This window comes from Amblyomma americanum, chromosome 1 (assembly GCF_052857255.1).
Source record: "Amblyomma americanum isolate KBUSLIRL-KWMA chromosome 1, ASM5285725v1, whole genome shotgun sequence".
In the NCBI taxonomy this organism is placed as follows: Eukaryota; Metazoa; Arthropoda; class Arachnida; order Ixodida; family Ixodidae; genus Amblyomma; species Amblyomma americanum.
Genome location: NC_135497.1, coordinates 429,569,971 through 429,593,697, shown reverse-complemented (window position 1 = coordinate 429,593,697; position 23,727 = coordinate 429,569,971). Strand labels below are relative to the sequence as shown.

General features: G+C 45.9%; 1 protein-coding gene across 1 annotated transcript in view; it reads left to right on the top strand.

Annotated features, from left to right (window-relative positions):
- Nucleotides 1–10,822: 10,822 nt before the first annotated feature.
- Nucleotides 10,823–23,727, top strand: part of LOC144124963 (high-affinity choline transporter 1-like) — a 23,910-nt gene continuing 11,005 nt past the window's right edge. The window contains exons 1-4 of the mRNA XM_077657958.1: nucleotides 10,823–10,973; nucleotides 11,848–11,996; nucleotides 22,166–22,309; nucleotides 23,125–23,254. Of these exons, the coding sequence (XP_077514084.1) occupies nucleotides 10,841–10,973; nucleotides 11,848–11,996; nucleotides 22,166–22,309; nucleotides 23,125–23,254 (556 nt within the window). The 5' untranslated portion in view covers nucleotides 10,823–10,840. The remainder of the gene's footprint in view (nucleotides 10,974–11,847; nucleotides 11,997–22,165; nucleotides 22,310–23,124; nucleotides 23,255–23,727) is intronic.

Below are 23,727 nucleotides of genomic sequence, written 5' to 3'. Positions count from 1 at the left end.
CCCAATTTGTTATGGACAGTTTTGACGGGGGACGAAAGTACCATATTAACGAGGCATGCCTCTATAAAACCATGCAGTATTCGAAAAACACCACCTGGTTTCGCATGATATGCATGGCCTTCCTAAGGAACGTCCCTCATCCCTGCTATGACAAAAAAAATACAGAAATGGTAGGGCCGTAAGTTGAGCACACAGAAAAGGTATTATGCAAAACTTTCTGAAGTAAACAGCAGCCAGCGAAACAAGCTTCAGTGCTCATTTTGAGAGTCCTTTCAATGTTCCTGTTATGAGGAAGCCCACTAACTTTGCATGCATCTTCTAATGTGGCTGTATCAAAGGACCAACAGCATGATAAACACTGCCACTATAGAGGGAGCGATGCATAGGGAGACTCTTTGGATACAAATGATGGCAAGGGGTCACCTTTATCTCGGCCATGGAAGAGCAGATGTGGTAACTTGCAGACAGTGGCTACATACAGATTTCCAAACAAAGAGACGCCGACCAGTAAAACGAAAAAATTGTATTGACGTTTCGGCGCCCAGAACGGGGGCCTTGTTCACAATGGAAACACACCAAGAGGGTTCGTCTTTTTAAAAGCTATAGTAATCGCCGTAAAGATCGCGCGTAAATCGGGTTAAGATTGCCGTCGTTACGATTAAGCGTGTGAGCCGTTGTCTGTATCACCAGGGACTCGAGTGCTACAACGTGGCAATTCTGGAGTGCACCCATGGCAATAAACAGTCTCACAGTAAAGTATTCCTGCATCATGGTCGGCTACTGAAGTGTCAAGCAAGTGTGATTTCTGCATATTTCCAACCAGTCTGCTGGCACTTAGTGATTGCCAGATGGGCATTACTTCAAACTTTTCTGGTCATGTGCCACTCTGAGTCAAAAAGAGGTGGCACCTTGCCCATTTTCAAAGTTCACTCGACATGACAAGGAAATGCGAGAACCAGTCAGAAAGGCAATGCAGTAAGCAATACGGCCCTTGATGTAAACAATAGGATTTCAAGTCAGCATGATATGTCCGGCAGTCTGTCCGACATCTCCATTTGAGAAGGGACGCAACTTTCAACAAAATTTTGTTTATTTCTAGCTGTATTTACATATAAATTTTTGAGCAATTTAAAAATAATTTTGACTGCTCTCATCAAATCATCAAATGTCACTGTTTCATGTGCAGAACATTATTTTCCGATATATATTTTTCTTAAAACCTGCAAAGCTAAAAAAGTATTGCAGAACTCTAGTTCAACATTCATTGTTCTTGCAGGGTGAAGTCATTCTTCTAATTCTTTTTGCTTTGCAAACCTCAAATTTTTGTTTTGAATTTTTGAGATTCAGTGTTTGTTGACATATTAAAGTGAGAAGACAATTTCATACAAGAAGTTTAAGATTCATAAATTTGAAAAAACGGTTGTCTAGACCTGCGCTGCGGTCCTAGGAGTGCAAAGAAACAAGTGGTCCAGAAAACATAAAATTGTTGGGGACAAGTATGCTCCGTAAGGCATGTATCTAAGCAGAAAACTTTAACAGAGAAAATTGCCCGTTTCTTGAATGTTTCGTCACTATTCACAGCCGCCGAGGTTCATGAAACAATTTTTTTTACAGTACTTCCCACTCGATTTCAAGAATTAAATTTGGGGACAGCAGAGTCATTCCACGCGAAAGGAGATGCACCAAATTCTTGGTATTTTAGATTTCGCTGAGAAAATTCATGGAAGACCAGTCCCAACAGAAGTGTAGAGACCTTGTTTCAAAGAAAAAAAAATTTCTCCATATATCATGCTCCAGAGTGTAAGACATCACCTTCATCTGCGCATTTTGCAAGAATTATTGTTCAGGAACCGGTCCTTGTCGGCAAAGTTTATCTCCGCATGTAGTCTGGTATTGAGATGCCCTATCATGCCTCAAAAAATAAACTGTGGATGATGCCATTTTGGTTTAAAATGAAAGTGCCTAACAGGAGAAAAAAAGTTTGAAGATTTCCACATTTTTTAAACTAAACTTGGAGTCTAAATTTAAGCAAACTTTTTTGGAGTTTTGCCTGAAACCTTGATCCAGCACTGTTTGAATTAAACTTGAACCTTGCGTTGTTCTGTAATTTAATAAAAAGTACATAGATTTCTGCGGAAACGGCCACATTGAGGACCAGAAAATGCTATGTGGGCAACGGTGTTAGACAAAAAAATTAGCCAAATGGTAAACCCATTTAGTTTCGCATATTAAAAAAACTAGAAAAATATTTTTTGTTGGCGAGAAAAAAAATTTTATAAAGGAGTTCCAGCGATGTGGTACCATCACCTGTTATGGTCCGTCCGGTAAAACGCTGCTTTTATTTCCGGCCTTGCTAAATTCTAGCAATTGCCATTAGCATTGGACATATTCTGAGAACAGGACGCAATGAAGCCATTTCAGTGTTTTCATTTATTCTTAAAGAATATGTTTGGGCGGAATACTCATGGTATACAGGGTGTGCCGTGATATTCCCTATATATATGACCTAAACGCAGGATTCAAAAAGCCAATCTGAAAGTGTTAGATGTATAAGCATTTATTATTTACATTGCACTTGACTGAGGCATCAGCCTCACCGATTATTCAACTTCCATAGCGGTGGTGTACAGCAAATGCAATGTTTAATAAACCATTTGTATTGAATTAAATCGCACACCTTGTATATGCGCAAAATATGAAGGGGAGACTGCATACTACAGCAAAAAAGGGCTATAACATCATGTGGCCTGAATTGGCAAATAATTGAGAATACCTAAATAATCTGTGATTTGCTGATGACATTGCCTTGCTACGTCACTCAGGAGATGAATTCCAAAGCATGATCAATGATTCAGACAGGCAGAGCAAAACGGTGGGTCTAAAAATTAACATGCAGAAAGCCAAAGTAATGTTCAATAGCCTAGCAAGGGAACAGCAGTTCACAATTGGAAGCGATATGTTGGAAGCGAGATGCTGGAAGTGGTAAGAGAATATGTCTACTTAGGGCAGGCAGAGACTGTTGATCCGGATCATGAGAGGGATATAACTAGAAGGATAAGAAGGGTGGAGCGTATATGGCAGGTTCTCTCAGATCATGAATAGCAGTTTACCAATATCCCTCAGCAGAAAAGTGTACAACAGCTGTATCTTGCCGGTACTCGCCTATGGGGCAGAAGCGTAGAGGCTAACGAAAAGGGTTCAGCTTAAGTTAAGGACAACACAGTGAGCCATGGAAAGAAAAATGTTAGGTGTAACGTTATGAGGCCGGAAGCGGGCAGAGTGGGTGAGGGAACAAACACGGGTTAATGGCATCCTAGTCGAAATTAAGAGGAAGAAATGGGCTTGGCCAGGGCATGTAATGCGAAGGCAAAACAACCACTGGTCCTTATGGGTAACGGAGTGGATTCCAAGAGAAGGCAACAGTAGCAGGGGACGGCAGAAAGTTAAGTGGGCGGATGCGATTAGGAAGTTTACCGGGATACGGTGACTGCAGCTGGCAAAGGACAGGGTTAATGGGAGAGACATGGGAGAGGCCTTTGCCCTGCAGTGGGCGCAGTCATGCTGATGATGATAATGATGAAGACAGATGGCGTGCTCATATATTTTTGTCGGCAATCTTGGCGATATGAAAGCCTCAGTTACCTTCCTTTTAGTTATACCTCTTGCCTTTGCAAAGTACACTGTGTTTTCAAGGGCAGGGCAGCAGCCATGTTTCTTGCATTTACTACAGTGCGTTGCCAAATGGGCATACTCCCACACGGTAGGCGCATCTCGGCCTGTATTCCAATTTGTGTCCCTTTTGAAAACGTCCCTTTCAGCGACACTTAATTGGCCAAAATGCCAGAAGCAGATGTGCATCAACTTCCGCCATTTGACGCACTCAGGTGTCACTGAATGGATTTTTGAAAAAAGACAATGCGCAAAACAAACAACACAGGAGAAAGACAGACGAAACAAGTGCAACTCTGCAACTGTGTATTCACTTGGAAAGCGAGTGAATAGATCAGCAAAAAGACAAGACCAGGCTTCAACAAGTTAGCTATCCTACTGTGCTCAGTTGCCAAAGTGTTACTGAAAAAGGTTAAAAAAAGAAAAGTGTAATAACAGCGCAAAAAATGATGTTGCCAAACAGAAAATTAAACCTGTGATAATTCCTTATATTCATAAGATGGCACACAATCTGAAACATGTTGAGGCAAAGTTTAAAGTTCGTGTAGTTTTTACACCCCCAAGAAGCTGTTCTCCTTGTGTGGAAAAATGAATTCAAACAAACCGAAAAAAGCAGAATGCCAGAAAAAGCATGTGACGCCGTTTGTGAAATGTGCAGTGGGCGTATTTTATCAGATCCCGCTGACGTGTGGGAAATCTTACATTGACCAAACGGGCTGATGTAATAATGATAGCCTTGCTGACCAGAATCACGCATTAAATAACGGCGCGGGTTCTTTCTTACCACATTACTGTAAAGCCTGCAGGGAAAAAAAAGAAAAAATGCCAGGCGAAGCTGAAGGAAATAAAAATCCTAAGCAGGCGCAAAGATACTACAGCCCGTGAAGTTTTAGAGGCGTTCCACATCAACAAAGGCGGAAGAGATTATGTAAGGACACCCTCGCTTACAACTGACAGAAAAGAAAGTGTCTTTTTAGATATGTGCTGAGACACATTTCTATAGCCATTTGTTACCTTTTTGTTTCTACTTGTGCGCATGTGTAGGTCCCTCTCTGCTCTTGCCTTTTTGTCTATATATTCACTTGCTTCAATAGGTCAATAAACAGTTGCACTTGTTTCGTCTGTCTTCCCCCAGCGTCGTCTGTTTTGCGCGTCTGTTTTCAAAACCATGCACCAACTTAGCCCCACAGACCGTATTACCAAATGGGATGTTATTGAATGAGCCGCAAGTCGAAACAAAGGGCCTTGTTGATGGCCGTGAGGTGCATTGTGTTTGCTTAAGTCTTTTTATGTTAACCCTTTCAGCTCTTAATCTTTTGCTCAACCTTGGCAAGCTTACGAGAGGAGGTCTAAAATTTGTGGCCGGTAGTTGATGGAAGGAAGGACAAAGGTTGTACCCAAAGAGTCTATTCATTCAAACATCTCTCAACATATTTTCCATTGATGGCAGTGTGTTTCTTGTTGTGACAGATTTAGTTTTCCTAATATGCTTTGAAATTATTCCTTTGTAGCTTTTGCAATTCACTGTTCCGAGTGGCAGTGATCTCATTTCCGGAAATAAACAGTGGTCCTAGATGAATCTTCATTCACAAAATGCTGTTGGGATTCAACAAATCAATAGGTGGGCCTGAGCTCATAGTGAAAATGGTACAGTATCCTTGTTCATTTTTGTTCTTTCAAGAATGTCGCCGTTGTCTTTGCACCATCTCCACATTTTTTTTTCATATTTATAGTCAGTATGTGTATTTCCAAAAGTACCATGAAGCAGTTATGCCTCTAAAACGACATAGGAACGCCACTCTAAGCTTGACAAGACAGAACATTCATGCAGCAAAATGTGTTGCCAAAGTCCACAAAAATTTGGAGCTCTTCGCATAAATGGCACCAAAAACATAGGCTTACTCGTTACCTGCCTGCAGCTTTCTTGACGTGAGAAACATAATGCAGGTAAGGCATGGAACGCACTCGCTTCCTCCCTTCATTGCTCTTCAAAAGCTGTGTGTGTGTGTAGTTCTCATTTCTCCTCCTTCCTTTCTTGCTTTTTCACTGTTTTTCTTACAGAACTATACCCACCAAATCTTTGCTTGCGCGTTTCCTTGTTTGAAACGATGCGTTACACATTAGTATATATGGATCACCCCATACACATCAGAGTCGCTAAATAATTCACAATCGAATTTCCTCTTGATGCTGTTTTGATTCCAGCGGCTAGGAGATGGTTGTGATATCAAAGGTCGGTGTACGCCACATGCGGCATAAAAAAAAATTGCAATATAACTGCTCCTTCTTTGTTTTCATTAACTGCAATGCTAGAACCAGCCTGTCTCAAGAGTGAGAATAACTACAAATGAAAAAGCAGTGACCTATACTGATCTTTGATGTCATAGCCATTGTCCGGCTGTCAAAACCGAACAGCATGAGAAAATAAATTGAATTTTACATCACATAGCAGGCCTAGCTAAATACCATGTGGTGATCCATGTATTCTAATATCTTATGCTTCATTACAGAGAAGACAAGATGTAACTAAAATTAGGTGTCATTTTCGAAGGTCAGTGACAGTATGACATTTACTGTGGCCTCCCTTTATTCTTGTTTAACCATGTTCACAATACATCAACCTTTTCATGCAGTTCAGATTATAGTAACTGCATGAAGCTTATCTATGTAATAAAGTACACTACTTGTGCAATGTATGAAAGAACTCTGACTGGCACCTACAAAATGTGCCAACTTTCTTCTTCTGTCATGAGCATGTTTGCAATTCGTAACGGTTGGATAAAGCTTAGCTAGCAGCACAAACGGCCATCTCAGCAAGAATGAAACAATTAATGACCTTACTGACACCATGCCTGGCCTCATCTTTTTTTTAAATGCATATAATTTCATATATGTAGAATTGCAAGGGCAATTAGCACAGCTCAAAATGGGACTAAGCCTTTGCAAGTTTGTTCAGCGTTACACTATGTGTATGACCCTTTCAAATGTTGACAACTAGAAGTGATTTCCTCACTAAATTCCCTTCAGATATAGTTTCATGCGCCTACATTTCGAGCAATCTATCTCGAGTCAACATACACTGAAGCTGGGTGCAACACTAATGAGGTGTATATTTCTGTGTTTGCCATTCAGAAACTTTGTACGCCACAGCTCTCTGGAATATGAAATTGTGCTTTTGAAAGATCTGTTTTTAGATGGACCAGCTTATTATTAGTCATTATACAACCTCACTTACACAGCATTAGACTCGATATCTAAAAGCAATCTTTGTACAACGTACAGTTATGAGCAGGTTTTATTGCTCTCTCAGTGCCTAGCAATCGTGACCCTCATGTTAACTAAATTATTTAAGGAGAAAGTGAGTTTTTTAGAGTAATTTTAAAGTGCTCTGAAAAATTTCAGCCCCCAAATGAATGCTGCATAACTACACACAATATAAGCTTCAGTTATGACTGGGCACAAATCAAACAAAACTTAAAAAACATTGAGGATAAATTAAAGTTGACCTGCTACTCGACAGACTATGATATTCTAATGTCAAAGGAACTGCTGTCACCAAAAACTGAGCTTAAATAAGACGGAAAACACCAAAAGGTGAACTACACGTGTTGTCATCACCAGCTGATTTTGCAAGTAAACTGCGTGCGTGTGAAGGCACCAAATTTTGGGCATATCCAAAAAAAGCCAGAAAATAGCAGGAGGTTCTAAAACATTTGCATGATTGAACAAGATGAAAATAGCCCAAGTTGTAGCAAATTTCTAACAAAAAAAGCACAACCTAGAATATTTACCTGTACCATTCACGGCTTTCAAAGACAGAAAATACCAGGAGGTTCTAAAGCATTTGCATGATTGAACAAGATGAAAATAGCCCAAGTTGTGGCAAATTTCTAATAAAAAAAGCATTACCTAGAATATTTACCTGTACCATTCACGGTACCTTGTTCTTCACAACTTCTTTCTGTTCCGCTCTAAGAAGAAAGTCCACAGGGTAAACTGTTCTGTGATCGTGGAACGCAGCCATTTGCACATACATTGAATTAAGCTTGCCCAAACGGCACTCTTTTACGCCATGTATTCATGCAGTCTCTTACGCACTAAAAAAAAAACTGCGGCCAGCCCAGTTATCCCAGATAAATTGCCAAAACAGCACTCTTTTACGCCATGTATTCATGTAGTCTCTTACGCACTAAAAAAAAACTGGGACAGCAGAGTTGTCCAAGATAAATTACTCACCTTCATTAAACTTATCCCATACCACCACTACAGGAGACATCGTTGCTTCACCGCCTCACCGGCGTCGATACAAGGAATGAAAGCGAAAAAAATACCCACCTTGAATTAAGCTTTCCAAACGGCACTCTCTGATAGTCGCCGCAAGCGGCAGTCATCGTTGCTGTCATCGAAAAGCACGAACACCCAGAGGCGGCAGGGCGCGCCATTTGCAATTACCTGCGTCGCGTCTATTTCCCACCCTTTGCCATGGGAACAGCTGCTCCGCGTGCGCGTTGGCGTAGGCAACCATGGCATGTACATAGTTGTCATGGCAACAGCTGCTCCGCGCGCTTTGGCATGGGCAACATTAAGCTTGTCTGCAGCGGCTAGCAAACGGAAATACGCCGCCGGGCAACGCCGACGCGGCTCAACCAACGAACGGGAGCCTTGAGCTGCGCTCTGAAGGAGCATTTCCCTCAGAGAACACTTTGCCGCATCGCAAAGTGAACTTGCGTTACATGAGAATTCCTTATTTATCGCGCGATTCAACTTCTTAACTTCTTGCGGCCTCGTTAGCCTATTTACTTCAGACAAAAGAAAACTGGGTGCAAGGGCGCAGCAACCCTGCGTTTTAACATTGGGATACTCCTTGCTTATGACCGCGCATATGCAGCTTTCAAGTTGCTGACATTGTCTGTAACATTAAGGCAAACTGTTTCTTATTACCAACCCTTCCAATAACCTTCGAAATCTCTGCTGATAAGTACTATCCTGTTTGCCTGTGATCTTCGGTTTGTACAGTAGTGTAGAAGACTACCTTCGACGTAGACACGAGCAAGTACATCGCCCTCTCCCCGTGCATGTCGACCCTGCAGCAGATGGTCAGTAAGCGAAGATGCCCAAACCGAAAGACTTTTGTTTGCTTGCCTCATCACCGTGTCATATTCAGCCCCCACGAGTCACTCCCCTAGCGAGTGCCTATGATAGCGGTACGAATGGAAGCCTTCCAAGCCTGAATGGTTCCAGCTCGTACCGTTTCTAAATAAACAAAGCTGCCCCAATGGTACTTATCATTTGTGGCAGCATCTCATCAAACATATCCTCCAAGCACATCGATGCAGTTCGCTCAACATACGTTTCTATAAAAGTATGCTGATCGGTATGCTTGTGGGCTTCTTATGCTTGGCGCTGCCAGCTTTCGGCAGCATACACCCGGGTCTCACAACTTTATTCAGGTGGCTCCTCCGGCAACGGTGATCAGAATAAATCTGAATCGCCGTGTGTACAGACTGATGAGCTGACCAAATTTCCGCTATGAGCTCTCCCACCTTGCAGGAAATGGCAGTCTTTTCGACATTTTTGCTTCGAGCATTTTTCCAGTGTTTTTACATTTCCGGAAAAAAGTTCTTTCTTTCCTCCTTTTTTCTTCCAGATTTCAAAGTTTCTGGAAATATTACATATCTGCACGAGCGACGTTGTTACCGGCGGTTCTCGCCGGCACCGATGATACGCTTGGAAAGAAGGCTTGTTTCCCTCGCGCATGTGCTCTTTTCTTGCTCATAGTGAAACCGAAACTTCTGTTAGCTGTAGTCGGGCTCATATGCACCCATTTCCGTTCCCTGTGGTAGGAAATTTGTCATTTTCGGCCCCAAGCGTCATGGCGGAGCAGTGAAGCGGTTGGTGGCGAAGCGCATCTCGCCTTAGAACATACTGAAAATCCGACATCCGTCCACCGAGAGCATTTGACTTGCCGGAGAGGAGGAGAGAGAGAGAAGCAGTAAACTTTAACGAGAGAAAATTCGGAGAAGGGAACTACCCATTTGTGAAGGAGCAGCCTTTTTAGTGGCAGCATTTTCGCTTGTCACACGGGGATGACGTAGCAGTTCTGAGTACATGCGAGTCACACCTGCAGAGACCCAACGATCGAAGTCACGCTGAAAGCGGGCTCCCAATAACTTCCAGCCGCATCCTTTGCCTACAGCAACCAAAGGGGACGCTTATACAGTTGTAGGGCGTTCACTGGGACATTTGGGGAGTATTTCACTCAGGCGGTTGGAGCTCTGGATCACATGTGGAAAAGAGCAAGTAGAACGACCAGCACACTATCCGCTCCGGTAGAAATAGTCCGCTTGGCTCAGCATCATCACGTGGGAATAGCCTACCACTGCTCGAGCCAGTACACTCAAGTAAAAGCGACAGAAATGGCTCGCTAGATAATACTACGTCAATGCGAGTGATTCATGCAAACGTCGAAGGGTTCGCCAGGAGCCGATACTCTTTTTGGGGCTTTACGAACGAGTGAAAGCACTGGAGCGCGGTTGAACGTATAAATTGGCTTATACGAGCGCAAATGTACAAGAGAATTCTTACATTGTCGCCCCTTTAGCGTTTCTTTCAGAAAAGCTTGGCTGAACTGTGTACAGAGAGAACACGCATTGCATAGATGGAGTCGGCGATGAAACACGTGAATCGGCTCTTTTCTCTACAAAATGCACGGCTGGCCCACTTTCGCCGTCCTTTTTCAGACTTCAATGCGGCGCCGCATTGGTGTCTCATTCCTTGGCCTTCAAGTCATGCTTGTCCAGAGGGTTAGCTGAAGTATGTGCTTAGAGTGTTGTGCACGCATCAGGGAAAGGAGACGATTACCAGAGGAGAGCGGCCTTAGCACTGCTCGAAATCACTCAAAGAATGAGTTGTCGACGGTTTGAATGCATCATTAAATACTTAATTTTTTGTCCAAACCCACCGTTTAATCAGCTACTTCCACTAATGCGCGACGTCGTTTGATAATCGCTTCTCAAAAGGCGGCACATGCGCAAATTTTGTCTTCGATATGAGCGCAGGGAGCTGGTGCGTCAGCATCGACGTGCATGCAGACCTCGTGGTCTGCATATGCGTTGCATTCGAGGTTGACGGACAGCGAAACCTTGCAGGTGGCTGGTTTTTCGCGGGCAAGATGCGCGTCACCAAGGCGCTGACGATGCTCGACCCGTTCCAGCAGCACTACGGCAACTGGATCTCAATCATCCTCACCGTGCCTGCCGTCTGCGGCGAAGTCTTCTGGACGGCCTCCATACTCTCCGCACTCGGTGAGCGGTTTCCCTCCTGCGCCCTTAATGGGACAATTGACGCTGGCGTAAGGCAACATGTGGCGATCCACTGCGAGGAATCGGCTTCCTTTCCTGCCTCATTTTCCTGCTTTCTGAAAAAAAGTGTTTATTGGAAACAAAAGGTATCAGACAGAATCTGCTTGCACGGGGTCTCGAGTTTGCCTTCTAATCGAGCCACATCATTTAAGGGGAACAGCATAGCTTTTACAAATCGACGGGCTTAAAAGGGTCGAATGTGTGAAACTTGCCGGTAAAGCGTGCGAAGTCCTTTTGGGCAAACGTTTGAAATGGTGACGTAATCGCCGACTACAATCGCCACGGCCTTCAAGCTTCCGCGGGGGGGTCACAAGATGACGTCATCAAAGGTATCGGCAAATTTCCAACGTATAAGCGCCTGCTTTGAAGGGAAAAAAGGCAATTCGACAGAAGCCACAGCCCGCCGAGCGTTCTTTGGCAGCATCTAACGAGGCACGGCAGGGTGTGGCTGACGGCAGAGGTAATTTGAAATCATACCGTCCATGACGTCACACTGAAGTTCCCCGCACTCCTGCGGTGCTTTCAGGAAAAGCGCGAAATTCAATCGTCGATTCCGTCACTATTTTAAATGCTAGTGCAAAAACACTTGACATGCTTTACCTGCAGCCTATACAGATTTGAATGCTTGAATATCACGAAATTCTCAAAAAGTGGTGTAGTTGCTCTTTAAGTTCTTCTGCCTCAACGATCAATACTTTTTTGGGGGGGGAAGGGGGGTGTAAGGGGGTGGTGCGTTCTTTGCTGCTCGAGGACTAACACCGCTACGAGCCATTCGCGTCTGTGTCACCCGGAGCTCAGTCGAAATCGGTCGTGGCAGGTGACACAGTGCACACCATGGTGCACGTCAACAGCGAGCTGATCATCATAGTGTCCGCCGTGGTGATCCTCTTCTACACGTCGCTAGGCGGCCTCTTCTCCGTCATCTACACGGACCTATTCCAGATGGGCAGCACCATGGTCGGCCTGGTGAGTGCGCAGGCGCAGACCAGTCGTCAAGACGCGCTCTTCGTTATACCGAAACGAGGCTCAATTCGGCGCCTCTATGTGTGGCCTCCAACTCTTGAGGCCGGGCTGCAGTATCTATTCTGCAGTCTCCGAGGCTTACCAGATATGGAAAAATCGCATGTGAAGTTAAGGCAGGACGCGGCAGTTAAAACTATTCTCGTTTTCTTGTATGAAATATAACCAAATTTGGTGCAGATATGTAACTTTTTGTTTTGATATTAGAACGGCATTTTATTTTAAGCTGCCTAGGTATTGTTGGTGAGTAACTATAGTTGACACCCTCGTAAAATCATCTCCGGAGTGTTAAATGTTTATGGAGAAGGTGCACATGTTTTTTGTCATCGTTCTGGGAAAAAGGGCTAATAGCTCTTTTTTTTCAGGTGCCTAGTACTGATGGAAATAAAACTCCAGCATGAATATTTACATCAAAGCTTTTATTACAAAAATAACTTTTGAAAACTATTGCTCCTCTAGGCGAGAAAAAAACAGTTTTATTGCACTCTTCACCGTCTCATGTTTCATGAGCATAAAGCAGAATCATTCTACTGTAATTTGTTGCGAAATTTCTAAAGGTGTAATAGCAATCGCAGAAGAAGTGAAAGCTTAGAAAATGAACTTTAAAGTTTATTCCCTCGTTTGCCTTGCTTATCGCCACGTATTCCCTCCCTCTTCGTCCAAGAAATGTAGCATTGGAGCCAACGGAAGCTCTCACCTTCTGATCTCTCCTCTTAATTGTGATAATAGATGGTAGTGCTCTGTCGTCTGTAACCAGCAGAATTCGCGATGCGCCAAGAATATGAGAAGCACGATTTGCTCACTGTTTTCGACGACCACACATAAAAACTTTACTTTTGTTAATTTGTATTGTATATTTCACACATATTGTATATTGTATTGTATATATGCACAGCCCGTGTGACCATATCCGGCCGCCATACATCCGTTCTATTCTCTGTTCTGGACCAGTGCCCTCATGACGTCATTCTTGGCCTCGACTTCCTGTCTGAGTATTCAGCCCTCATCAACTGCGCCACCAGTGTTGTCCAGCTTGACCTTCCTCTTTCTGCTGAGTCGCCGTCCCCAGTTGTACCTCGTCTTTGTGCTGTCGACTTTGTCCGTCTACCGCCTCAAGCCGCAACTTACATTTCTTTCTCATCTGTTCCCCCTGTCCCCGATGGCCCCTACGTAGTCACTCCGGACCTTGACGTTGCCCTCACGCGAAGTATTGCGCTTGCGCACACTGTCTTTACAATGTCGGCAAACCGTTCGTACCTTCCGGTTTTGAACTTTGGCTCGTCTATCCAACCGCTCCCGCAAGGCATCTCACTCGCCACGCTGTGCCCTGCTGCCGAATGTGTTATATCAGTGGTGGACAGCTGCTTACCTTCCACTCACCAATGCCTGTTGCCTGCGGCAACATCACCAGAGAAACCAACGGATGACTACGCCGACATGATCTGTTCTGACCTACCAGCGATGCAAGCTCACTATCTTAGGTGCCTCTTATCTTTTCGCGACATCTTCGACTTTGATGCCCCTGTTTTGGCTCGTACCTCTGTGGTGACGCATCGGATAAACACCGGTGATGCCGCTCCTCTCCACAGACGTCCGTACCGCGTGTCCAGCACTGAACGCACCGTCATAAATCAAGAGGTCGATAAGATGCTCGCAGAAGACATCATCGAGCCCTCGTCAAGCCCTTGAGCTTCTCCAGTTGTCCTGGTAAAAAAGGACGGCAGCTGGCGCTTCTGCGTTGATTACCGGCACCTAAACCGCATCACAAAAACAAGACGTATATCCTCTCCCGAGGATCGATGATGCATTAGATTGCCTCCACGGCGCCAAATATTTCTCTTCAATTGATCTTCGATCGGGGTACTGGCAAATTGCCGTAGATGAAAAGGACCGTGAAAAGACCGCCTTCGTGACGCCTGTTGGCTTATACCAATTTAAAGTCATGCCATTCGGACTCTGTAACGCGCCGGCTACCTTTGAACGAATGATGGACTCCCTTCTTCGCGGCTTTAAGTGGTCTACCTGCCTCTGCTACCTAGACGATGTTGTGGTTTTCTCGCCTACTTTTGCCACGCACCTCGAACGCCTCTCCAGTATTTTGACAGTGTTTCGTAACGCCGGACTCCAGCTGAACTCATCGAAATGCAAATTCGGTCTCGCCGCCAACTCACTATTCTCGGACACCTGGTTGATGCTTCTGGTGTACGCCCAGATCCAGTCAAAATTCAAGCCGTGAAGGAGTTTCCTCTTCCTAGGTCGTCGAAAGATGTGCGCAGCTTTGTCGGCTTGTGCTCGTATTTTCGACGTTTTATCAAATATTTCGCCGGCATCACTCGCCCCCTCACCGACCTTCTTAAGAACGACACCCCCTTTATCTGGGGCCCTGCTCAAGAAAACTCATTTTCCTCCCTCGTTCATTTGCTAACCTCTCCGCCCATCTTAGCCCATTTTGACCCGTCGTCTCCCACAGAGATTCGCACCGATGCCTCCGGATATGGGATCGGTGCCGTGCTAGCCCAACGTCAACAGGGCCAAGATCGCGTCATCGCTTATGCCAGCCGCCTACTTTCCGCCGCAGAGCAAAATTACTCCATTACTGAGCGCGAGTGTCTCGCCCTTGTCTGGGCTGTCGCTAAATTCCGCCCGTACGTGTTCGGCCGCTCATTCACTGTCGTCACTGATCACCACGCTCTCTGTTGGCTGTCTTCACTAAAAGATCCCACCGGTCGCCTTGGACGCTGGGCTTTGCGCCTTCAAGAGTATTCATACTCTGTCGTGTACAAGTCCGGTCGTCACCACCAGGATGCTGACTGTTTATCCCGATACCCTGTGGAGCCACCTGACCTCCAAGACGCTGAGACCCTACCCTGCCTCTTAGCTATCACTGCTCTCACCGATATCGCCAACGAACAGCGCAACGATTCATCTTTACAACCTATCTTTGATGGCCTCCGCTCTGCAAACCGATCTCCGTCTCTGCAACTTTATGTGCTCCAGAATGGCATTTTGTATCACCGCAACCTACGCTCCGACGGTCCTCCGCTGCTCCTCGTCATACCCCAACATCTACGTTCTTCTGTCCTTGAGGAATTGCACGATCTGCCGACAGCCGGCCACCTTGGCGTGTCACGCACGTACGCTCGAGTGCGGCACCGCTTCTTTTGGCCTGGTCTGTATCGTTCCATCAAGCGTTACGTTGCCGCTTGCGACCTGTGTCAACGCCGGAAAAGGCCCTCCACTTTGCCTGCCGGTCTTCTACAACCCATCGACGTACCTCCGGAACCTTTTCACCGTGTTGGCCTCGACCTTCTTGGCCCTTTTCCCACGTCCCTCTCCGGTAACAAGTGGATCGCTGTCGCAACTGATTATACGACTCGGTACGCCATCACGCGTGCTTTGCCCACCAGCTGCGCTACCGATGTCGCCGATGTTCTTCTCCAAGACGTAATTCTTCACCATGGCGCCCCTCGTCAACTGCTCACCGACCGCGGTCGTTATTTTCTGTCCAGAGTGGTTGATGACATTCTTCGTTCGTGTGCCACGCAGCACCAGCTCGCGACAGCTTACCATCCACAAACCAACGGGCTTACGGAACAGTTCAACCGCACGCTCACCGATATGTTACCAATGTACGTCTCACCGGACCACCGCGATTGGGACGCAGCCTTGCCTTATGTGACATTTGCATATAACTTCACGGCATGACACAACAGGCTATTCCCCTTTCTACCTTTTGTTTGGTAGACACCCCCTATTGCCTTTGGACACACTCATGCCGCCTTCTTCAGTCCCCACCACTGCTTACGCTCAGGACGCCATCGCCCAGGCCACGCTGGCTCGCCAAATAGCCCGTAGTCGGCTCCGTGCCTCTCAAGCTTCCCAGAAGTCCGCCTACGACCGCCGGCACCGGGCCGTCGAATATCACCCCGGATCACTCGTCCATCTCTGGACGCCGTCGCGCAGCGTCGGTCTCTCCTAGAAGCTCCTTTCTCACTACCGTGGCCCTTACCGTGTGGTGCGCCGAGTCACCGACGTGAACTATGAAATTGCTCCCCTTGCGTCCTCGCCATCGACCTCTGGCCCCTCTACCGACGTCGTCCATGTATGCCGCCTCAAACCTTATCACGACGCTCCTACGCCACCACTCTAACGCCGAGACGGCGTTTCATCAGCCGGGGGTCCTGCAGCGGGTAGACGACGACGACGACATTGAGCGAGTGAACGAGTGGACGAGGAAGAAGACGAGAACTCATCTCTGGTTGTGTTCTGAGTGCCGCCCGTAGCTGTTCATTCGTTTTTGTAAATAACTGTAAATATATTCTTTCTCGCAACAATATTGTTTCGTCACGTGATTGATGAAGGCCCGAGGGTTAAAAAAAAGTGTCAGGGTTTTAATGTAGTTAAAGAGAGTAGGTGTGCAAAATCACATGTTTAGCCTGACTAGTTCATGACCTTCCTTTGTTGGGTCGTCGGCACGCCATGCGACGATTAAGGTAAAGCTGATCTTTTCGCGCCGCAGATGGAAGTTGTGAACATGAAGATTGATTCACTGAAGACAAAAACAAAAAAGATGATTCAGGTCCCACACGAGGCCCTGGTTCACAATAAGCCTTGCGTAGTCTAACGTACCGTCTGGTCAGGGTGAAGCACTTTTAACGTGAAAACTGGGTCACTCTCCATGTCAGAAACGAAAAACTAGCAGTGGTTTAACTATGCCACACCGAATGGTCGAGCGATAGCTGTTCTTTTGAAGTATATCACGCAAATTTCGTTAAAACGACGTGCTTTGGATTCCGTTTAAATGTCAAGGCCTCTCAAATATGAGACCAAGGTAAAACCACCGGAATGACTTAGGTAAAATTAGGCTGCGAATATGGTTTGCACCAAATAAAAGAAGGCCAAATTTCAAGGGAGTTGGTGGGCCAAATTTTGGAAGTGATCTGGGTCAAATTGGAGATTGCCATCACGATGCCCATAGTTAAATTAGTCTGGTCGTCGTTTTTGGTCCAAGTCGAAGCCGGTCTAATTTGGGGGGTGAGCCAAATTTTGGGAGTGATGTGGGTCAAATTGGAGACTGCCATTGCGATGCCCATATTAAATTAGTCTGGTCGTCGTTTTTGGTCCAAGTCGAAGCAGGTCAAATTTCGGGGGTGAGCTAAGTTTTGGGAGTGGCCCGGGTCAAATTTGGAGACTGCCATCGTATCGAGCATATTCAATTAGCTTGGCGATCGATTTTGGTCCAAATCGATTACCTAATTTCGGGGGGTGAGGTGGGCCAAATTTTGGGGTGTGGGATGTGCAACATTTTGGAAAGACCCGGTTCTAATTCGGAGACACCGTCAAACTGGCCATAGTCAAAGTATGCTTCGGCATCTGACAAGGCTGTTGCTTTGAAATTACGAAGTCATAAGGGCATTTGAAGGTGATACGAGCACATGGTCTGAAACTCGAGGTTTCCATTGAGTAAAGCTGTCGCTCTATTATGACGTTTGGGGCATATGGGGCCCTTGTTCACAATTTAACATGAAGATTTCGTCACTGACGCAGTCAGAAACGAAAATGACGTTTCGGGTCTCATACGGGGCCCTTGTTATGAATCTTATTGTGAACAAGGACCCCGTAAGGGACCGCAAACGTCATTTTCATTTTCGGACTTGGTCAGTGATCTAATCTTCATGTTAATTAATGCGCGCTATGACCAGACGACGCTCCGTCGAAAGTTAGACTAAGATAGAAGTTGATGAAGACGACGATGTACAATGCACAGCGCGGCATTGCGCTGCAATTTAAATGAGTCGTGTTCGGCTGCGGCGATAGTGCAGTGGCCAGCGAAGCTAATCAGTTCGCACCACCGTGGGTTCGAATCCCAGTCACGGCAACATTCAATTAATTTATTTATTCAAGGCTAAGATCAAGCTTAGCTTCAGCGATGGCCCGGCTTTTGCAAATTTGGTCGTCAAGTAGAACTTTCACTCTAAAAAATAACGAGAAATTAAAATTCTTACCAATTTGGCCATTTTATTTGTAGCGTCCCCCCTTTAAGCAACTTGAATGTACACTTGGCCGCAGTTGCGTAGCAGCTGCACTAAAAAGCAACGACCAAAAATTTGGTTCTTGTTGGTCAGTGAGCCAAGTTATATTTCTAGCTCTATTTTATCACGATGATGATGATTTTACAAGTTTATGTAAATGCGCCTTTGAGCCTGTCGTGCTTTTAGGTTTTGGCTTTCTAGCGCCTATGTGTGGCAACACCACTGCACTTTTCGTTGCAGCTCAGCGCCACAACCGCTTCTTCTGCTTGAGCCAATCAATCGTTGATCTTTGCGCGGCCCTCAGGAGATTCAGACCTCTATTGATCAAAGTTTGAGCGTGGGCCCTGTCTTCTATCCAGGCAAGAGACTCTGCTGGGCGACACGTGGCCGCGCGTGCCCTACTGAATTGTACTGAAGCTTCATTCGCAAAAGTTTGAGAACAGGCCACACGCTAAAAACTTAACTGCTAGCAGAGAGAGTCATGGCCTTTAATGTATCACAATAACTAGTCAGTTTCAAATAAGCGTGAAGGTGTTTTAGCGGTTAGCTAGCTTCCCTGTTCTCAAGTAAACTTGCAAGAGGAATGCAAAATTGTGGGCAAACAGCTGTTAAGCTTCTCCGGGCACTCGCTAAAGTATCCGCTGTCTAAGCCTCGGGCTTTCATGCAGGGTGGAAAACGAGCTTGACTTATGCAGCTCAAAAATACTATCAATAGTCAACAATAACCGTAGCATGCCAGGAAAGTGCAACAGATAGTAGCTAATGATGACATACGCTCCATTCGTTCTCAGTGCGCAGAAAAAGTAGATTATTTTCAAGCTCGCCGTTGAAAGAGACCGTCACAGTAATATTTTCTTTCGCGCTGTAGCCAAAAGGAGATGAGTCATTTTTCTATGAATATTGTTGGGCCAAATACAATGGCTGCTTTCCTGCCTGCTTTGGATTCATATACCACCTCTGCCACAAGGAACCCCGTTTTCCTCGCATGCGGAAAACACATAGGATGACTTAATGTTCCCAGAATACGAGAAGGGCATGTGCAGAACACAACGCCACTAATCAGCAGTGAGAGTCGCTGATACGATTGCTATGCCTATTGCTATGTTATTAGGTCTTCCTGAAAAGGTCGCCCAAGGTCATGAGCAATGTAAGCCTTTTGAAATGAGTTATTCTTAACGCACTGGCTGCGCTTGATGCAAGGAGACAGCCATTGAAGGCCTGGCACTCTGCAGCCTGAGGATCAAGATAGCGCCAAGCTGCTGCAGAGATAGTCTGGACCCGGTAAGTGGCAATGGTGAGGCCACTGGCAGACGGGTAGAGGTTGGAATTCCGCTTTGAAACTATTCACACAGATCATCCAGATATGAATTCGGATGAAGCACCCACAACGGCTTCGGTTTGTCCGTGTACCAGTCATACATAAGCATTCTTGTTGTCTCTACTGCGAACGATAGAACCAATGCTTATTTGCATCTTACCAGGACGAACGGGCAAGAGAATTTTGTTCTCTTTAATGAAAGATTTAATGACCCATTATATTATAGCGTAATATAGATAGCGGCACTTTCTCAGGAACACAAAGAGATTAACTGAAGTTTATGTACATAACTTACAATATTTACAGCAAGGTACGGCAAAAAAAAAAAATTCATGGATCTCGCTACCTAGCATAGCCGAAGATGTACACCTCAAGGCTCATAAGCACCGACTGGACTCCCGTGCTCAGTTTTCAAGCCTTGAGGTCCAGCCCACATTTGAATTGCACCCAGTTGCAGCAAGCGTCCACATGATTGGTCTCTTGCTGCATGCAACGGAAGGGGGGGGGGGGGGGGTTCAACTTTGAAAACACTATAGCTATCCCTCAAGGCACACATGCAAGCAAATGAGCGTCAAGTTGCAGTCCTACCCCCCAACCTTCACAGCGCACGCGAAACCCTCTTAGGGAGAAAGGGAAACAAACAACAGGGCACCAAATCTTCATTTCCCCTCATGTCGCCTACGTTTCGCCATTCCACCCGGCCTTCTCAACGCTAAGATTATTACGGCAAATTGGCAGCGCCGTTTCCATGCGTCTTTCCTGTTAGAGGTCCCCTCTGCCTACCACGATAAGCCGCCGCATTCTCCGCTCTTGCGTTTTCCCGAAACCCCCTCCTCCCATGTAGGTGACCTTGCCTCAGCGACGCGTCTTCCGAAGCCTGCCTTTTTGTCGACGAAACGACACATACATAGAACCACGTCCCCGCGACGGCGTCTCCTCTCTCGTACCCGGGCCTGGTCGGCACAGCCCCTACGCGCCGTCTTGACTCCGAAGGAGACTGCGAATCTGCTAGCGAAGTTCGCGCTAAAGCTAAACCACCGCCGGTCTCCAGTCGATCCACCATGCTTGTGTTTTCAACGGCCGCACGACTGCTCCCCTTCCGACGGGCTCCCTGACCCCAAAGGAAATTACCGCGACATGGCGCTGACGCCTGGACAGTCAGTCACGCATGATACCGCGTGCGTACACCGACCTTTACAGGGCACTTTGACAAAGCAGCGTGGGAATTTCAGAGCCGCAAAAGTTTCAAAAGTTTAGCGCCTGAACTCACGTGCTTGCGGCATTACAGTTACTTTATCTAAAGTGAGTAAGAAGGGCGGATAGGTCAGAAGCTTGCGCCAAATGCGTTCTGTGCGGGTCTGTGCTGCGGTTCAGAGAGAGGAAACATGGGTAGTATAAGGGTGGTTTATTTTGCTATCAAGGTGAGCGGAGTGCGCGGCGATCGGCTCACCAGACGCGTCGGACGGCTTCTTTCCGAGAAGGCCGGGTTTAACTCCTTCAGTTGGGGTTACGAGATCGCTGTCCGACGTGAGCTCTGGGTTCACCTCTTCACTTGTAGTCGCTCATCGAGCCTCTCATCAGCATAGCATGACAACATGTTTTTTTTTTACAAAGAAGCACCCTTGAATAGATAGTTGGACGTCATCTTTGGGTGCAGCAAAATCTAGGCAGGAAACGGCCCTTTGGTCCTATACCTTGGAGAGTGGCCGCTTCAGCACTAGCGACTCTGCACCCTCTCTCCAACTTCCCCATTCACGGCCATTCACCCCTCCCCACCACTAGGTAAAACAATGAACAACCCACGCCCCACAGCACTGGAGACAAAGGACCATCGCCCCTTTCCTGCCTAGCCTCTGCTGCACTGGCATAAAAAGTAACCAGTTGGAGACAAGCGGGTTAGGAAAACAACCAGGCTTTAGTCGGGCTCTGCATGAACCCAAAGAAGGTAGCCGCTGTGATGTCGAATCAAACTTTGTATGCATGGTACTCTGTCGAAGAAGGATATAATGATTCACTGGGGCCACTCTGAGAGTCCTCTCAGACAAGAATACAGCGGACTCTGCCACAGTTTTTGCATAGTTTTCGTCAAAATTAGGCTGGTGACCTGGAATTTAAAATGCGCCGCAGATGAACGTGAATACATTAATTCCAGCTGGGAAAGCACTTTTCCAGCGGCATTTCCAGCTTGATATAGCTGGGGATCATGACCTCCAGCTGTAAATGGAAGAGATTTCAACTGAAGCTAACTGGAAGTGAAAATTTTCCAGCTGGAAGCAAAAACCTTTACCCCTGGACACATTTTCCAGTTCAATAACCAAGCTGTAAATGAAAAAGCTTTTTTTTTCATCTGGGGCGCCTTCAGCAGCGGAGTGCCCGCGCAGCGCAGTGTTTTGTTTTCTCTTTCTTCTAACGCGGGACGCCATACTGCATTTGATTGTCTATGTGCACGCAGCGAAGCGTAGTAGCGAGGCGTTTGCCTTTCGTCTTCAGCCGGACCAAGGTAAACAGTTGGCCAAAGTAAAAACCACTCATCACCTGCTGTCTGGCAGGCGAAATGGACTGGATGACAGACCTTCAGACGGCCAGTGCTTCCTCAGGCACTGTGCTGTTTCCATGAACATTACGCCCCTGCCCCACCAGAATGTAGCAGGCGACTTGTATCAGTAGTTGCACAGTACAAGTTAGTTTTGGATGAGTAAAATTTGCCAAATTCAACTCTAGTCCGTGTCTCGAGACTGTTTACCCTTCGCTGCTGTTTCCCGCAGTGGTCGTGCGTGCCCTACGTGATGATGAGCAAAGCATCTGGAAAGATTGGAGACAGCGACTGGGTCGGCGAGATCGAGCCTAAGGAGGCGAGCCAAGTCATAGACCAACTCTTTATGACCGTCTTCGGAGGGATCCCGTGGCAGGTGAGGGACAGAAAACACTCCGAGAAATTCGGTCCTAGCGTCCTTGTATACATTGTTACTACGAACGGTAGAAAGAAAGAAAGAAAGAAAGAAAGAAAGAAAGAAAGAAAGAAAGAAAGAAAGAAAGAAAGAAAGAAAGAAAGAAAGAAAGAAAGAAAGAAAGAAAGAAAGAAAGAAAGAAAGAAAGAAAGAAAGAAAGAAAGAAAGAAAGAAAGAAAGAAAGACCATCTGCGGTGGCTCAGGGCCAGCGGATTTTGCGTTGCTGAGCCCAAGTTGGCGGCTGCGATGCCGGCCGCGGCAATGTATCTCTCTGGCTGCAGTTTTTACGGGTATCCAGTGTGTTAAATGTGAATAAAAACAATAACAATAACTAGCGCCAGGGAACAACCAGTGGTATGACTTCAATTTCATACCCGTCACATAGCTGTTATTTCTTGAATCCTAGCTCCGTTTTACACACCCTGTGCGCAGTATTTGCTACGCTTTGGACTAAGTTCGTAGGCAGCTGAAATTAATGGCATTTTCTTCTATCTTGCAGGAGGCATTGGTTTGATAGTTCTACCAAGGGCACGATAGGGCTGGGAGATAAATGTGTATCCAAACTCAGAGCAAGCTGTTCTCTCAAAATTAAATATACCGTGCTAACATTCTATGTTTCTTTGCATATCTACTGGCATTTTGTGTTTAGTTACTTTCTGAAAGAAGGTAGGTCACTTTTTTTGTCAGTGTTTCTATGCCACCTCAACGGAACCTGCCTTCTTTCGTTCCATTGCGTCTTCGTGCCACGCATACTAATCGAAATTTCTTCCGTCCAGGTGTACTTCCAACGGGTGCTGAGCACCGATTCCATATTCAGCGCCAAGATGCTATCGTACGTCTCCTGCATGGGTTGCATCCTGGTTGCTGTTCCTTCGGTCATCGTTGGCGCTCAGGCCAAGACTACGAGTACAATTTTCAGTTTTTACGGGCGCTAGTGTACATACTGACTTTTTTTTTAACTGGTCGCAGCAGCTTTCTTAAAAAAAGGTAGTCGAACAGGGACCTGCACTCTAGGCTACTTACAACTACTTTGTTGCAGTATTAAGTTTGACGGCCAACTCGAAAACAGAGGGATATTTATATTTTATTAACTAACTAAAAACTGTTTCTCACCTTTTTAATACTTCATTCTTAGGGACATAACTGACTCAGAGAAATGCAGCCCGGCACTGATCTAATAAATCTTTGCCTGTAAAGTGAAGGGCGAACACGTGCGCAGCATGCTGAATACCAATTGATTTGCATCTTTAAATGGTTTAAACAAAAGCGAAAGGTGTAAAAGATGATCTTTTATGCTCATTACTCCGCGGCCTACGTCAGTGCTGTCATCTTTAAACATCTTAAAAATGTATTCATGATTATTCAAACATATCAGAACA